We start from the raw sequence: 17,685 nt of genomic DNA, 5'->3' as shown, positions 1-17,685 counted from the left end.
GGTGTTGTTCAATGCAGGATCGTGTTGTTCAGTGCAGCATAATGTTGTTCAGTGCAGCATGGTGTTGTTCAGTGCGGCATGGTGTTGTTCAATGCGGCATGGTGTTGTTCAGTGCGGGATGGTGTTGTTCAGTGCGGCATGGTGTTTTTCAGTGCGGCATAATGTTGTTCAGTGCGGCATGGTGTTGTTCAGTGCGGCATGGTGTTGTTCAGTGCGACATAATGTTGTTCAGTGCGGCATAATGTTGTTCAGTGCGGCATGGTGTTGTTCAGTGCGGCATGGTGTTGTTCAGTGCGGCATGGTGTTGTTCAGTGCGGCATGGTGTTGTTCAGTGCAGGATGGTGTTGTTCAGTGCAGGATGGTGTTGTTCAATGCGGCATGGTGTTGTTCAGTGCGGGATGGTGTTGTTCAGTGCGGGATGGTGTTGTTCAGTGCGGCATGGTGTTGTTCAGTGCGGAATGGTGTTGTTCAGTGCGGCATGGTGTTGTTCAGTGCGGCATGGTGTTGTTCAGTGCAGGATGGTGTTGTTCAATGCGGGATGGTGTTGTTCAGTGCGGGATGGTGTTGTTCAGTGCAGGATGGTGTTGTTCAGTGCGGCATGGTGTTGTTCAATGCGGCATGGTGTTGTTCAGTGCAGGATGGTGTTGTTCAGTGCGGCATGGTGTTGTTCAATGCGGCATGGTGTTGTTCAATGCGGCATGGTGTTGTTCAGTGCGGCATGGTGTTGTTCAGTGCGGCATGGTGTTGTTCAGTGCAGCGTAATGTTGTTCAGTGCGGCATGGTGTTGTTCAGTGCGGAATGGTGTTGTTCAGTGCGGCATGGTGTTGTTCAGTGCAGGATGGTGTTGTTCAGTGCGGCATGGTGTTGCTCAGTGCGGCATGGTGTTGTTCAGTGCGGGATGGTGTTGTTCATTGCGGCATGGTGTTGTTCAGTGCGGCATGGTGTTGTTCAGTGCGGCATGGTGTTGTTCAGTGCGGCATAATGTTGTTCAGTGCGCCATAATGTTGTTCAGTGCGGCATGGTGTTGTTCAGTGCGGGATGGTGTTGTTCAGTGCAGGATGGTGTTGTTCAGTGCGGCATGGTGTTGTTCAGTGCGGCATGGTGTTGTTCAGTGCGGCATAATGTTGTTCAGTGCGGCATAATGTTGTTCAGTGCGGGATGGTGTTGTTCATTGCGGCATGGTGTTGTTCAGTGCGGCATGGTGTTGTTCAGTGCGGCATGGTGTTGTTCAGTGCGGGATGGTGTTGTTCAGTGCAGGATGGTGTTGTTCAGTGCGGCATGGTGTTGTTCAGTGCGGCATGGTGTTGTTCATTTCGGCATAATGTTGTTCAGTGCGGCATAATGTTGTTTAGTGCGGCATGGTGTTGTTCAGTGCGGGATGGTGTTGTTCAGTGCGTTATAATGTTGTTCAGTGCGGCATGGTGTTGTTCAGTGCGGCATGGTGTTGTTCAGTGCGGCATGGTGTTGTTCAGTGCGGCATAATGTTGTTCAGTGCGGCATAATGTTGTTCAGTGCGGCATGGTGTTGTTCAGTGCGGGATGGTGTTGTTCAGTGCGGGATGGTGTTGTTCAGTGCGGCATGGTGTTCAATGCGGAATGGTGTTGTTCAGTGCAGGATGGTGTTGTTCAGTGCGGCATGGTGTTGTTCAGTGCGGCATAATGTTGTTCAGTGCGGCATGGTGTTGTTCAGTGCGGCATGGTGTTGTTCAGTGCGGCATGGTGTTGTTCAGTGCGGCATAATGTTGTTCAGTGCGGCATGGTGTTGTTCAGTGCGGCATGGTGTTGTTCAGTGCGGCATAATGTTCAGTGCGGCATAATGTTGTTCAGTGCGGCATAATGTTGTTCAGTGCGGCATGGTGTTGTTCAGTGCGGGATGGTGTTGTTCAGTGCAGGATGGTGTTGTTCAGTGCGGCATGGTGTTCAGTGCGGGATGGTGTCTTTCAGTGCGGCATGGTGTCGTTCAGTGCGGCATGGTGTCTTTCAGTGCGGCATGGTGTCGTTCAGTGAGGCATGGTGTTGTTCAGTGCGGCATGGTGTTGTTTAGTGCGGCATGGTGTTGTTCAGTGCGGGATGGTGTTGTTCAGTGTGGCATGGTGTTCAGTGCGGCATGGTGTTGTTCAGTGCGGTATCGTGTTGTTCAGTGCGGTATCGTGTTTCTCAGTGCGGTATCGTGTTGTTCAGTGCAGTATCGTTGTGTTGTTCGTATTGTGTTTAACACTTAGCCTCTAACACTTAGCCTCTAACACTTAGCCTCTAGCATCTAGAAGGTAAATAAATAGGAAGGAAGGACTCACCGGTGACGTCTTCGCCCACGTCCAAGCGTTGTACTTTGTATTTTCATCCTTCTGACAGTGGAAAACATAGCCAACAAACACCGTGGAACCTAAACGAATGAAAGAAAACTATCATTTGGCCACAACCAACATTCACAGATACAACACAATGTGACGTGCGGGGTTGAGGTTAAAGGTTGAGTGAAGGGCCCTCGTTTTAAACTACTTTTTTGAAAAGGATTGGGAACAAGTAAGACGTATTTAATTTATTTAATGGGAAGTAGTAAGAGCTATTGAATTTAATCTATGTATTATATTCTATTGTATTGTATTCTGTTGTATTCTTTTGGATTGTATTCACACTAACCCCACTAAAACTTCAGCCCACAAAAACTCGCCTCTGGCGCCTAGCCTCTGGCACTTAGCCTCTAACACTTAGCCTTTAACACTTAGCCTTTAACACTTAGCCTTTAACACTTAGCCTAGAAGGTGAATAAATAGGGTTAAAGGTTGAGTGAAGGGACCTCGTTTTAAACTACTTTTTTGTAAAGGAGTGGGAACAAGTAAGACGTATTTAATTTATTTAATGGGAAGTAGTAAGACTTATTAAATTTATTTAATCTACTTTTCTTCCCAGGCAAAATTTGATGTGCTGCAATTCCAAATTTCCAAAGTGAATGAAGGAATGAAGTCCTTTAAATTATGATTTTGTATAAATACTAGGCATTAACACAAAATCGACGGCACAAAATGGGCAGACTTTACTTGTTTGAAAAGGACTGGTTACAAGACAGACTTTTTTAATTTATTTAATGGGAAGAAGACTTATTTAGTTTAATTGATCTATTTTTGTTCCCTGGCAAAATTCGATTTGCTGCAATTCCAAATTTCCAAAGTGAATGAAGGAAAGAAGTCGTTTAAATTATGATTTTGTTTAAATACTAGGCATAGACACAAAATCTACGGCACAAAATGGGCAGACTTTACTTGTTTGAAGAGGACTGGTTACAAGACAGACTTTTCTGATTTATTTAATGGGAAGAAGACTTATTTAGTTTATTTAATCTATTTTTGTTCCCTGGCAAAATTGGATTTGCTGAAATTGTATTTTGCCAAATCTTGCCTTGAGACCTGATAGGAAGTATTAAACGCTTAGTTAAATCAATACAAGTTGGTAATAAGAGCGAGTAATGTTGGTTGAACCGATGAATGAAGGTTGAAAGCAATTTAAATTATGACTTTGTATAAATACTAGATATTAACAGAACATCTACTGCGCGAAATGGGCAGAGTTTACTTGTTTGAGAAGGAGTGGCTTATTCAAAACTAAGATTTATTTAATCTGTTTGTTCCCAGGCAAAATTGGATGTGATGCAATTCCAAATTTCACCACATGATGGTGCCCAATTTTGACTTCATAGGACATATTAAACACTTAGCTTGTTATTATGTTCAAGGTAATCAGATTTGTTTATTATTCTAATGGCCTCTTCAAAACTATTCTGGATTACTACTTTGGATCTATTCTACATTACTTGGCAACAACATACTCTGTAACAGATTAGGCAGTATAATCATATCTGTTAACTTGAGAGTGCCCACACTCAATCTACTTATCGTGATGTGTTAAATCAATTACTGTTAGACATTATTTGTCTGATAATCTACCAAATCTTTGAATTGAAGAATTTGTGATTTAATTAATAGCTTGTTGTTATGTTAAGGGTAATCAGACTTGTATATAATTCTAATGGCCTTCTTTTGAAAACTATTCTGAATTACAACTTTGGATCTTATATTACTTTGCAACAATCTACTCCGTGACAGATTAGGCAGTATAATCACATATGTTAACTTCAGTGCCCACACTGTATTTATTTATGGTTATTTGTTAAATCAAGTACTGTTAGACATGAAATAGGAAGTGTTTAACATAAATGTTATGGCTACTCACCATTGTAGCTCGCTCCTGGTCAATGATACGAGCCTCTTCTTGCAGTGGAAAACTTGCAGCCAACAAACACCGTGGAACCTAAAGGAATGAAATTAAACATTAACATTTCGCCTCGACCAATTTTCACACGTACAACGCAACGCGGCTACACTTCTGCTATTACAAACGTAAATCTCCTTAAACACAATGAGTGTTACTTACCGTGTACGCTCTAGACGGTCCAGTTGCAAGCAGAAAATAAAGATATTTCTGTTGATAATCGTCGCTGCTCAGTGGCTCACGGCCATCGCGCCAACAGATTTGAATTTTGGCGGAGGTTCGGGCAATTACGTCATATCCACGGCACATGACTGCGACGTAATACCCGCTTATCTGAAACGGCAGTTAAAAGTAGAGTTACATCAAGTTTTCTTGGAACCTAAACGAATGAAAGAAAACTATCATTTGGCCACAACCAACATTCACAGATACAACACAACGTGCGGGGTTGGGGTTAAAGATTGAGTGAAGGGCCCTCGTTTTAAACTACTGTTTTGAAAAGGAGTGGGAACAAGTAAGACGTATTTAATTTATTTAATGGGAAGTAGTAAGACTTATTAAATTTATTTAATCTACTTTTCTTCCCAGGCAAAATTTGATGTGCTGCAATTCCAAATTTCCAAAGTGAATGAAGGAATGAAGTCCTTTAAATTATGATTTTGTATAAATACTAGGCATTAACACAAAATCGACGGCACAAAATGGGCAGACTTTACTTGTTTGAAAAGGACTGGTTACAAGACAGACTTTTTTAATTTATTTAATGGGAAGAAGACTTATTTAGTTTAATTGATCTATTTTTGTTCCCTGCCAAAATTCGATTTGCTGCAATTCCAAATTTCCAAAGTGAATGAAGGAAAGAAGTCGTTTAAATTATGATTTTGTTTAAATACTAGGCATAGACACAAAATCTACGGCACAAAATGGGCAGACTTTACTTGTTTGAAGAGGACTGGTTACAAGACAGACTTTTCTGATTTATTTAATGGGAAGAGGACTTATTTAGTTTATTTAATCTATTTTTGTTCCCTGGCAAAATTGGATTTGCTGAAATTGTATTTTGCCAAATCTCGATTTGAGACCTGATAGGAAGTATTAAACGCTTAGTTAAATCAATACAAGTTGGTAATAAGAGCGAGTAATGTTGGTTGAACCGATGAATGAAGGTTGAAAGCAATTTAAATTATGACTTTGTATAAATACTAGATATTAACAGAACATCTACTGCGCAAAATGGGCAGAGTTTACTTGTTTGAGAAGGAGTGGCTTATTCAAAACTAAGATTTATGTAATCTGTTTGTTCCCAGGCAAAATTGGATGTGATGCAATTCCAAATTTCACCACATGATGGTGCCCAATTTTGACTTCATAGGACATATTAAACACTTAGCTTGTTATTATGTTCAAGGTAATCAGATTTGTTTATCATTCTAATGGCCTCTTCAAAACTATTCTGGATTACTACTTTGGATCTATTCTACATTACTTGGCAACAACATACTCTGTAACAGATTAGGCAGTATAATCACATATGTTAACTTGAGAGTGCCCACACTCAATCTACTTATCGTGATGTGTTAAATCAATTACTGTTAGACATTATTTGTCTGATAATCTACCAAATCTTTGAATTGAAGAATTTGTGATTTAATTAATAGCTTGTTCAGGGTAATCAGACTTGTATATAATTCTAATGGCCTTCTTTTGAAAACTATTCTGAATTACAACTTTGGATCTTATATTACTTTGCAACAATCTACTCCGTGACAGATTAGGCAGTATAATCACATATGTTAACTTCAGTGCCCACACTGTATTTATTTATGGTTATTTGTTAAATCAAGTACTGTTAGACATGAAATAGGAAGTGTTTAACATAAATGTTATGGCTACTCACCATTGTAGCTCGCTCCTGGTCAATGATACGAGCCTCTTCTTGCAGTGGAAAACTTGCAGCCAACAAACACCGTGGAACCTAAAGGAATGAAATTAAACATTAACATTTCGCCTCGACCAATTTTCACACGTACAACGCAACGCGGCTACACTTCTGCTATTACAAACGTAAATCTCCTTAAACACAATGAGTGTTACTTACCGTGTACGCTCTAGACGGTCCAGTTGCAAGCAGAAAATAAAGATATTTCTGTTGATAATCGTCGCTGCTCAGTGGCTCACGGCCATCGCGCCAACAGATTTGAATTTTGGCGGAGGTTCGGGCAATTACGTCATATCCGCGGCATTTGACTGCGACGTAATACCCGCTTATCTGAAACGGCAGTTAAAAGTAGAGTTACATCAAGTTTTCTTGGAACCTAAACGAATGAAAGAAAACTATCATTTGGCCACAACCAACATTCACAGATACAACACAACGTGCGGGGTTGAGGTTAAAGATTGAGTGAAGGGCCCTCGTTTTAAACTACTGTTTTGAAAAGGAGTGGGAACAAGTAAGACGTATTTAATTTATTTAATGGGAAGTAGTAAGACTTATTAAATTTATTTAATCTACTTTTCTTCCCAGGCAAAATTTGATGTGCTGCAATTCCAAATTTCCAAAGTGAATGAAGGAATGAAGTCCTTTAAATTATGATTTTGTATAAATACTAGGCATTAACACAAAATCGACGGCACAAAATGGGCAGACTTTACTTGTTTGAAAAGGACTGGTTACAAGACAGACTTTTTTAATTTATTTAATGGGAAGAAGACTTATTTAGTTTAATTGATCTATTTTTGTTCCCTGCCAAAATTCGATTTGCTGCAATTCCAAATTTCCAAAGTGAATGAAGGAAAGAAGTCGTTTAAATTATGATTTTGTTTAAATACTAGGCATAGACACAAAATCTACGGCACAAAATGGGCAGACTTTACTTGTTTGAAGAGGACTGGTTACAAGACAGACTTTTCTGATTTATTTAATGGGAAGAGGACTTATTTAGTTTATTTAATCTATTTTTGTTCCCTGGCAAAATTGGATTTGCTGAAATTGTATTTTGCCAAATCTCGATTTGAGACCTGATAGGAAGTATTAAACGCTTAGTTAAATCAATACAAGTTGGTAAGAAGAGCGAGTAATGTTGGTTGAACCGATGAATGAAGGTTGAAAGCAATTTAAATTATGACTTTGTATAAATACTAGATATTAACAGAACATCTACTGCGCAAAATGGGCAGAGTTTACTTGTTTGAGAAGGAGTGGCTTATTCAAAACTAAGATTTATGTAATCTGTTTGTTCCCAGGCAAAATTGGATGTGATGCAATTCCAAATTTCACCACATGATGGTGCCCAATTTTGACTTCATAGGACATATTAAACACTTAGCTTGTTATTATGTTCAAGGTAATCAGATTTGTTTATCATTCTAATGGCCTCTTCAAAACTATTCTGGATTACTACTTTGGATCTATTCTACATTACTTGGCAACAACATACTCTGTAACAGATTAGGCAGTATAATCACATAGGTTAACTTGAGAGTGCCCACACTCAATCTACTTATCGTGATGTGTTAAATCAATTACTGTTAGACATTATTTGTCTGATAATCTACCAAATCTTTGAATTGAAGAATTTGTGATTTAATTAATAGCTTGTTCGGGGTAATCAGACTTGTATATAATTCTAATGGCCTTCTTTTGAAAACTATTCTGAATTACAACTTTGGATCTTATATTACTTTGCAACAATCTACTCGGTGACAGATTAGGCAGTATAATCACATATGTTAACTTCAGTGCCCACACTGTATTTATTTATGGTTATTTGTTAAATCAAGTACTGTTAGACATGAAATAGGAAGTGTTTAACATAAATGTTATGGCTACTCACCATTGTAGCTCGCTCCTGGTCAATGATATGAGCCTCTTCTTGCAGTGGAAAACTTGCAGCCAACAAACACCGTGGAACCTAAAGGAATGAAATTAAACATTAACATTTCGCCCGGACCAACATTCACACGTACAACGCAACGCGGCTACACTTCTGCTATTACAAACGTAAATCTCCTTAAACACAACGAGTGTTACTTACCGTGTACGCTCTAGGCAAAATTGGATGTGATGCAATTCCAAATCTATCTGAAACGGCAGTTAAAAGTAGAGTTACATCAAGTTTTCTTTTTTAATCAACACAATCATTTACAACCGTTGACCAGAAAGAATCGTCGAAATTCGACGTCCCCCACAAACGCCACGCTCACTCGCTTTTCAGGGCAACAAAAGTACTTCTTTTTAAAAACGATGAGTTGTACTTACCGTGTACGCTCTGGACGGTCCAGTTGCAAGCAGAAAATAAAAATATTTCTCTTGTTAGTCGTATGTTACCATCCGCTGTGTCTTTGTCAACATCGCCGCCATTTTCCTACTTCCTGCTGCGAGCCACGCCCACGGATTTAAATTTGGGCGGAAGCTCTTTCCATTGGCGTCGTTTTCGCGTATAGCAAATCCGATTGGTTGGGAAGGGGGCACGGTTATGCAGCCGAGGAGTCCTGTGATCGGTGGGATGTAAAGTAGGCGTCGACGTCACGTCCGCGTCACGTGACCACGACGTGGCAGACGTCAAATAGCAACCGCTGTTTTGTTTAGTAGACTTACAGTTGTTATGCATTGACATAATGGCGCACACACCAAATAGATTTAAATAAATTAAATAATTCTTCTGCCCACTCTCTTTTAAACAAGTTAACTCTCCCCGCGGATTTGAATTCCGGCGAAAGTTACGCCCATCGACGTCACGTATGTCACGTGACCACGACGTGGCAGATGTCATATAGCAACCGCTGTTTTGTTTAGTAGATTTACAGTTGTTATGCATTGGCATAATGGTGTGCACTCAAAATAGATTTAAATAAATTAAATATTTCTTCTGCCTACTCCCTTTTAAACAAGTTAACTCTGCCCACGTCCATTGACGTCTTGTCTGCGTCACGTGACCACGACGTAGCGACGTCATATAGTAACCGCTGTTTTGACCAGTAGACTTAGTTATTATGCGTTGACATAATGGCGCACTGGTTAGCATGGCCACCTCTTAAGCATGATGATGCGGGTTCGACGCCTGATCAATGTTAGCATGGAGTGAGCTGAAGTGCATGGCGCTGAAGATTTGAATCTTTGAAATGCGCTGAGGTCTGACATATCAGGCAGAATGGTTTGCCATCACGTTCAACAAAAAATAGAAACTTTCCCACTCTGATTAAAACGTCCTGTGTTCATCTACGTATTTTCGTTTTGCTGTGCATCTTTTCCCTGCCATTTCGAGAGCCCAATTGACACTCATAGTTTAAAGAAATGTGTTTGCCCATCCTACTTTGTGGAATTTCACCACATGCGCTTTTGACCAAAATACCAAATTGAACTCAAGTGAAGCCAACACGCACAACCCCCCCCCCCCCACACACACACACACACACACACACACAAATGTTGATATGAACATAAAAGAGCCGCATGCGGTTCGGGAGTTGCGGCTTGGCCAAACCTGTACTATACAACTTTATTTGTATAAAATTTTCACAACAGCTGTCACACAAACAAAGCGGGAAAAACCGAAGACGTGCGTGTTCCGCCCACGCTGGATTTATTTGCACCTTTGAAAAGACACCGTATTGCCGCAGATGTGGCAAAGAGTACTTTTGGGCATCTGAGACGGAAGGATGTCCAAAGCATCACGTCACCTGCTTTGGTAGGCATGGTGGTGGGACGTTGAGGTCAACCGCTTTGGGGTTGGCTGACTCTTTGATCGCAGGATGCCACACACTTGAAGACAGAAGCAGAAAAGCAGAGCTAAATGCAAAATGTACTCACCGGTGACTCCAATTTTTTTCCCCCCTGAAGAAACAGCTGGACGGGTGGCCCCGGCTGGCCAGTGGGACTCTTGTTATTCTGACCCTTTTTAGTGCGCGTTTGGGGCAACAACCGTTTTTTGTGGCGCTCTCTTCTGGTTCAAAAGTGCCCTGCATGTGAATTTGCTTTTCCTGCCTTCTGATTGGATGAGCGCCGGTGTGACGCGGTGCCTCTGTCACCGTGGCGGGGGGTATACGTTGGCATCGGAGCGTCTGCCAACGTCTGAGACCGGCTGGCAGTGTATCGGAGGTGTCGAGTGCGGTGCCGCTGGAGCTCACTCACCAGCTGGTGTTAGGGCCACAGAATGAAGGCCAAGGAGAAGAATAGAAAGAGAAACAGAAACTTCTCCTCCAATTGTTTGATTTGTCTCTTCTGAGCTTCGATGAATTCTTTCAGCTCTTTGTTCCTCTAGGACGGACAAATGGAAAGTGGCATTCAAAAGCCAGTAAGCGTGCAAGTAAGTGCCGGGCTGGCTTTGGGCCCTTACCTGTTGCGCGCTGTGCAGCAGATCCATTCTCTCTTGGAGGATGCAAGCGTCGCGCTCCCTCAACTCGCACGTCAGGGCTCGCTTCCATTGGTCCACGGCGCTCCTAAGCTCTTCTCTCTGATCCGCCGTCAGCACGTCATTCACGCCAGCGTGGCTGGCTTTTTCGCCGTCCGTGGCGGGGCAGTCCCGCTGCGGTAGCGCCTCGTACAACATGGCCTCCAGCTCCAGGATCCTCTGGGCCGCAATCCTCGTCCATCAGTGGTCCGGCGGGAGATTTGAGGGCGGCTTACCTTATGAGCCTGGTCCATGGAACACTTCCTGAAGTCCAACTCTTCATCCAGGTAGCCCTTCTGCTTGCAGAACATATCCTAGCACAGCTCAAGGTCAGAATTGTTGGGGCACATTGCCGGAGTTCCCCTTGGCTGATGTCGCGTGTCTGTCTACCTTCTCACTTTCAATGTCCAACATCTTCTGTTGAAGTGCTGACTTGGTCACTTTGATGTATTCTAACCACTGAGGAAAGGCTGCTGTCACATAAGCAGAATGCGAGAGCGTGCGTGGACGTGCGCGTTACCTTCTCGGCTAGGGTGAGAAGGGTCCTGGCGTGAATCACGACCACCTGCTCCTCGTTGGTGAGATTCTGCAAGAGCCCAAAGGCACAGCGTCAACAAGCTTCTTTCAGCGCAAAGCCTTCCAAAAGTCACATTTGAGCCGCCGAGTCTCGTGGAGTGCGAACATAAGGAGTTCGACATACACTTACGGCGTTATAGCCCAGGATGTCCAGCTTCTTCATCAGATCACTGATGACGATGTCCGGGGGAAAGGCGCAAGGAGCAATGTAAGGTGTTCTGGGACCTCGGGTTAAGGTTAGGGTTGCGAGGGACGCCTTACGTACGCTCACGCCCTCGGCCTCGCAGTAGATCTGCAAAGGGCTGAGGCCGTCTGGGAAACGGACTTGCAGAAACTTCAAGACGGGGGAGCGCCACTCCCTCTCCTGAAAGGCAGAGGCATGCATCCGTCCGTCCGTCCGTCCGTCCGTCCGTCACATCTCTGGCCTCAACACGCTTGTGCGAGTCTTCCCACCTCCAGCTCCAGGATGCGGAACTCAAGCAGTTCGTTTTGGTCTCGGATATCCTGGATGGGCTCTTTCAGACGCGCTTCTTCCGCCTCCATCCGCCTGACCTGAAAAGACAGTCAGACCTCATCTGCGGGGCTTCCCGACAGGTGTGACGCCAAGCGACTCCGCCCAGCGCCTTTCTTTCCGTCACCTTTTCGGCCAACTGCTGATTGCTCTGACGCAGCAGCTGCTTCTCCTCCACCCACTTGACATTCTAGAAGAGACAAACGCGTGGACAGCTTTGGAATGTTGTGTCATTTTCATCCACAAATTCTTTGGTTGACTGGAAAATGACATTTGCTTTTCTCCGCATTTTCCCAGCCACGTTCGGGGGGGGGGGGGGGGGGGGGGGGGTTGGTCCAGTAATGCCAGACGGATGAGTGACTGAAGAATGTAGCTATTTTGTCTGAGAAAAAGGTGTGCTCATTGATGAGCTTACCTGTCCTTGTTGCTTCAGCGCTGACTCCAGATCTGCTACTCTGCTTTGATAGTGACCCATTTCTACCATCAGCTTTTCTCTGGTCTGAAAGGAGGAGGAGGGAGGCTCCTCCTCCTCCTTTCAGACCAGAGAACACCCGAGGCTGGGTGAGAACGGGGAGGCTGCGACCCGGCCGGGGGTTGCGGGAAGGGGCGCCACCTTGATCTCCTTCTCGGCGTCGTAGTCCCCTTTCGCTGGTCTGGGCTAGCAGAGCGTAGGCTCGTTGCAGCGCTTGATATTCTTGCGTCAGCTGGCGGTAGCGAAGCTCCGCCTCTTCATGCACACACCAATGCAACACAGCACTAGTACCAGAATCAGTCAGACCGGCGACAAAGCACCCGCGACGCAAAGACGAGTCCGATTCCAGGCTGAAGAGGAATGTTTGGTGTCAATACGCTGGCAGAAATGGCGGGCTACCTCTTCGGGTTCCGTGTCGGGGGTTCTGTCGGTGTGAAAAGACAAGGACGATCCGTCCGAGTCCACCAACACGTCTTCGTCGTAGCCGTAAAATGTTTCGATGACCTGCGGGCGCGGAAGCAAACATCTCTCTGAACAAACTGAAGCGACACCTCACGATGAATCGACGAGAGGAACGATAGCGAGAAAAAGGCCATTTCATCTTGCGCAACACCAAGCAGCCGCAAACAAACAGACTCACCTTGCAGGACCTCACGCTTTGTTCCTCCTCAGAGATTCTCGACGTCGGTATCGTAGCAGCAAATCTCTCTCCTGTCGACACAAATAATCCGCCTTTGAGATTCTTTGGATGCAAAGGGAACGAACGGCTCCGGCGCAGAAACAAACGCGACTCACAATGACATTTCTGACATGAGCTCCTGTCTCCAGAGCCTGAAAAACACGTCACCGGCGATGATTGGAGGGACGCTCGTCTTTTCCAAAAGTGACAACTACAGGGTGTGTCAGGGTTTTCCAGATTATCTTTATCGTATCATTGTGTTGCTTTGACTTTGACTGCGACCTGTAATAAATAATATTATTTATCCCTTATTTATCCCTATCGCTTATCCCTTCCTACACAAAGTCGTAAAACACCCCTTGCTATGTTTTGACTAGAGGTCAAGGGCTTCCTCTATTCAATCCACTCTTACACCCACCCTGTTTCTCTTAATTAAAATGCTCGTGCAGGAGCCGAGAGTCAGACTTCATTCGTACAACGGATGGACTCTCCACCTGCAGGTGTCCAAAAGAACTTACTTGTCTCCCGTGTGGTTCTTGCAAAATAAGTTGGAGCGAGCGCAACTCTAACAGGGTGCATTTTGCCACTAGCTGCCTACGGACAATGACGTCGCGCTCGCGGCTCATGGTTGACGGGCTGAGCAGCCGGGCAAGTCCGTCGTTTTCAGCGCACAGCGAGTGGCAAAGGCGCTGACAAAACGGGAGCTTTGAGCTGCTGAAAACGGCAAAACAAGTCTAAAGCGTGTTCAAACGCGTGCGCACAATGCTCCTGCTTGAAAGGTCGGAATTTAAGGGGCCAATTTTTTGGATGGCGGCCGCCGGCCAAGCTTTGGACGGAAAAGGTTTCCTGGCGACAGCGAGCGAGCGCGGCGCTGCCGTACGTGCACCGAGTCGCCTGCCTGAAGACCTTGGACAAGTCGTCGATGATGTGCCGCTGCTCCACAACTTGAAGGAACTCCATTTCACCGTCCTGCTGGCCGCAACCGCGGTCCAGGTCATTGAGCGAACTAGGCCTTCTCTGTGGAACACAAATGCAGTGGACTCTGTTGGCACGCCGCCGTTGTCCGCGTCGACTTACCAAGCTTGCCATCTCCTCGTTCTCCTGGGTGACAAAGCGCACTTTGTTTTCAAGGCGACACAGCACCAGCGAGAGTTCTTCATTCTTCCTGCTCAGGCGTTTGTTTTTGTACAGGAGTGGCAGAAACTGGCTTTCTGTTTCTCTCAGTCGCTTTAGCTGCAAGCATGAAGTGCGGGATGTGAAAGACGCACAACACGCGGGCCAAGCACTCGTTCAAAGTTCAAAACTGTTTTTGTGCTACCTTCCTCCAGCAACGAACTAAGTCATGCGTACTGCAAGTGTGTGATGAGGTGGCTTACGCAATGAAGAGGATTGCTAGTAGCGGCGTTGACCCCACTTCCAGGGTAGTTTAGGCCCGCCCTTTGGGAATCCCTCAGGGCAGCGATCTGCTGCTCGGCAGCCTGAGTCTGCAGCTGAAGGCGGTGGACGTGGCCGGCCCCAGGGCTTCATCCAAAACACTAACCGCTCTGTCTTTCAGCTTGATCTCATCCGTCTGGATGTACAAACGGGGAGCGCTCAGGCAGGCGGGCAAACTCATTTGCCAGAATTGTGACAAAAACAAAGAGAGCAACCGGCCAATTTTTTTCTTGAATCGACTAGAACACCTTTGCTGTGACAAAAGCGAAGCGAGCAACCGGACATTTTCTTCTTGTGAAATAGAATAGAATAGAATGCCTTAGGTGTCATTGCACTGCAGGTATACAACGAAATTGGGAACATAGCCACGCACCGCGCATCTGATCAGTCCTACCAGTCGGCGGATCTCCCTCTCGCAGTCTCTCTTGGTTCGGCTCAGCTCCTCCCGATGCTGGTGATGAGCCGATCGGAGCTCGGCCGCTCGGGACTGCCAGGCCTGCTGGGCCGCTGCCAGGGCTTCTTCCGCGCTCCTGGTGGAGGCGACACCGCTCGGTCTCCCGACACCGCCGCGTCTCCTCCACCTCCGCCAGCAAAGCGCCCCCCCTCCTCACCTGAGCAGACATTGCGCCACACCGGGCCGTTGAGACCGCAACGGAGCGCCGCGACGCTTACTGGGGACAAGCTACACAATACGGTAGCGGCCGCATCGAAGCCCGACGTGGCGTGCGGATAGTCAGACACGGATAGAGCGGATCACCTTGTCCATGGAGCCGTCCCTCAGGCTGAGGACCAAGGCATTCAGTCGCTGGATCTCTCCATCTTTGATTTTGATCACTCTCATCAGCTCCATTTCATGCTGCCGCAGTAATGTCTCCCTGGTAATGGCTAACTCTTTCTGCTTCTCCTCATGGAGTTTGCTTTTGAGTTCCGTCATGGCGGCGGTGGCACGGTGGTGCTCCGCCCGCAGGTCCTGACTTCTCTCTCTCTCCAGACAGCTGACCTGACATGACTTAGACTTAGACAAACTTTATTGTCATCTTGTCTGCACATGGTGCATACAAAACGAAATTCCGTTGCATACGTCTTACAACAAAGTAGTGATATTGCAGTTGAATAGAAGTAACATATCCTATGAAAATATATATATATACATATATACTATATATATATATATATATATATATTAAAAATAAGTATAAAGTGCAGCAGTGATAATTATGCAATAGTGCAAGTAGGCAAAACAGTATTCAAGAGTGTGCAGAGGAATGCTAAACCATGTATTAAACTTCTATTTAAAGGGTTTATACAAGTTCAGTAAAGTTGGTAGTGCGAGATAGTGCAAGATAGAGGTCCGTAGTGTCATAAAGTACAGTTCTGTGAATGTGTGATGCAGAGTTCAGTTTAGAGCTCAACAGTTCTAGTGTTCAACAGTCTGATGACAGCAGGGAAAAAGCTGTTGCAGAACCTGGTGGACCTGCAGCGGATGCTGCAAACCTCTTCCCAGAGGGCAGCAGGGAGAACAGTCCATGGTGGGGGTGTGATGGGTCATTGATGATGTTACGGGCACGGGACATGCAGCGCTGAGATGAAATGTCCTGAATGGAGGGAAGAGGAGCCCCTATGATCCTCTCTGCTGTCCTCACCACTCTCCTCACGTTCTTCCAATCGGAGGCGGTGCAGCCTCCACACCACACAGAGAGACAGCTTGTCAGAATGCTCTCTATGGTGCTCCTGTAGAACGTCCTCATGATGGGTGGGGGCAGGTGGGCTCTCCTCATCCTCCGCAGGAAGTACAAGCGCTTCTGTGCCCTCTTGACCAGTGCCGTAGTGTTCATAGTCCAGGTGAGGTCTTCTGTGATGTGGACCCTCAGGAATTTGGTGGTGCTGACCACCTCCACAGCTGAGCTGTTGATGATCAGTGGAGCGTGGTGAGGCTGTTTTTTCTTGAAGTCGACGATGATCTCCTTCATCTTCTCCTCATTCAGGATCAGGCTGTTTTCTCTGCACCAGCCCACCAGCTGCTCCACCTCCTCTCTGTAGTCCAGGTCGTTGTTGTCTCTGATGAGCCCCACCACCGTTGTGTCGTCTGCTGACTTCACGATGTGATTGGTGGTGAACCTGAGGACGCAGTCGTGTGTCATCAGGGTGCACAGCAGGGGGCTCAGGACGCAGCCCTGAAGGGAGCCTGTGCTGAGGGTGATGACATCAGAGGTGTTCTGTCCGACCCGGACTGACTGAGGTCTGTTGGTGAGGAAGTCTAGCAGCCAGTTGCGAAGGGGGGTGTTGAAGCCCAGGTGTTCCAATTTTCCTACCAGATGCTGTGGGATGATGGTGTTAAACGCTGAGCTGAAGTCCAGGAACAGCCTCCGCACATGGGTGTTCTTCTCCTCCAGGTGAGCCAGGCTCAGGTGAAGAACGGAGGAGATGGCGTCCTGAGTGGAGCGGTTTTGCCGGTCGGCAAACTGGAACGGGTCAAATAATAGGGGGAGTCTGGAAACGATGTGACCTTTAAGCAGCCTTTCGAAGCACTTCATCATAACCGGAGTCAGTGCAACAGGCCGGTAATCATTAAATGAGGTGATTTGAGGTTTCTTCGGCACCGGAATGATGGAGGCAGTCTTAAAGCACGCCGGCACTGTGGCTTGGCCCAGCGAGGTGTTAAAAATGTCTGTGATGACCCCAGCCAGATGACTTGCACATTCCCTGAACACACGCCCAGGAATGTTGTCGGGGCCAGGGGCCTTACAGGGGTTGACTCTCCTCAGGGTCTTCAACACATCGGCGGAGTCAAGGCAGAGTACCTCCTCTTCCTGATGGGGGACAGTTTTAACTGCTGGAGTGCCGTTTAGTGCCTCGAACCTCCCAAAGAAGTTATTTAGACCATTTAGAAAGTCAGCATCAACTACACCCACCGGGGGGGGGGAGGGTGAGTTGTAGTCTGTAATCGCCCGTATGCCTTGCCACATACTCCTGATGTTTTTGACGTCGTGGAAACGATCCTGAAATTTTCGACTGCGGTCTCGCTTCGCTATCCTGATGGCACGGTTCAAGTTGGCTCTCGCTGTCCTCAGTGTCTCCTTGTCGCCAGACTTGAAGGCAGAGTTCCGCGCTCGTAGCGTTTGACGTACCTCCTCAGTCATCCAGGGTCGTTGGTTGCCCCGGGTGATGATATTCTTAGTGGTGCTGACGTCCTCGGTGCATTTGTTGATGTAGGCTGACACAGTCATGGCACACGCATGTCTAATCTACATCGGGAAAACTGGGAGGGAGGCAGGCAGGGAGGCAGGCAGGGAGGCAGGCAGGGAGGCAGGCAGTGTCTGTCTGTTGAGGTTTTCACCTTGTTCTTCTCCTGCTGAAGT

The 17,685-nt window shown here is 46.0% G+C and overlaps 1 protein-coding gene across 1 annotated transcript; it reads right to left on the bottom strand.

The window, feature by feature from the left end:
* Window positions 1-9,813: 9,813 nt before the first annotated feature.
* LOC148378168 (janus kinase and microtubule-interacting protein 3-like) lies at window positions 9,814-12,482 on the bottom strand. Its single transcript, XM_088367987.1, has 10 exons — window positions 12,157-12,482; window positions 11,869-11,931; window positions 11,684-11,782; window positions 11,361-11,594; window positions 11,175-11,240; window positions 11,045-11,113; window positions 10,891-10,968; window positions 10,601-10,834; window positions 10,396-10,521; window positions 9,814-10,026 (listed from the first exon to the last, which is right to left on the bottom strand). Exons 1-9 carry the CDS (start codon window positions 12,223-12,225, stop codon window positions 10,405-10,407), a joined length of 1,029 nt encoding a protein of 342 aa, XP_088224113.1. The 5' UTR covers window positions 12,226-12,482; the 3' UTR covers window positions 9,814-10,026; window positions 10,396-10,404.
* Window positions 12,483-17,685: the final 5,203 nt, after the last annotated feature.

The sequence above is a fragment of the Syngnathus floridae genome, unplaced genomic scaffold, assembly GCF_059516105.1.
Source record: "Syngnathus floridae isolate MCC-2025c unplaced genomic scaffold, RoL_Sflo_1.0 HiC_scaffold_60, whole genome shotgun sequence".
Classification (NCBI taxonomy): Eukaryota; Metazoa; Chordata; class Actinopteri; order Syngnathiformes; family Syngnathidae; genus Syngnathus; species Syngnathus floridae.
This window is presented reverse-complemented; position numbering and strand designations above follow the sequence as displayed.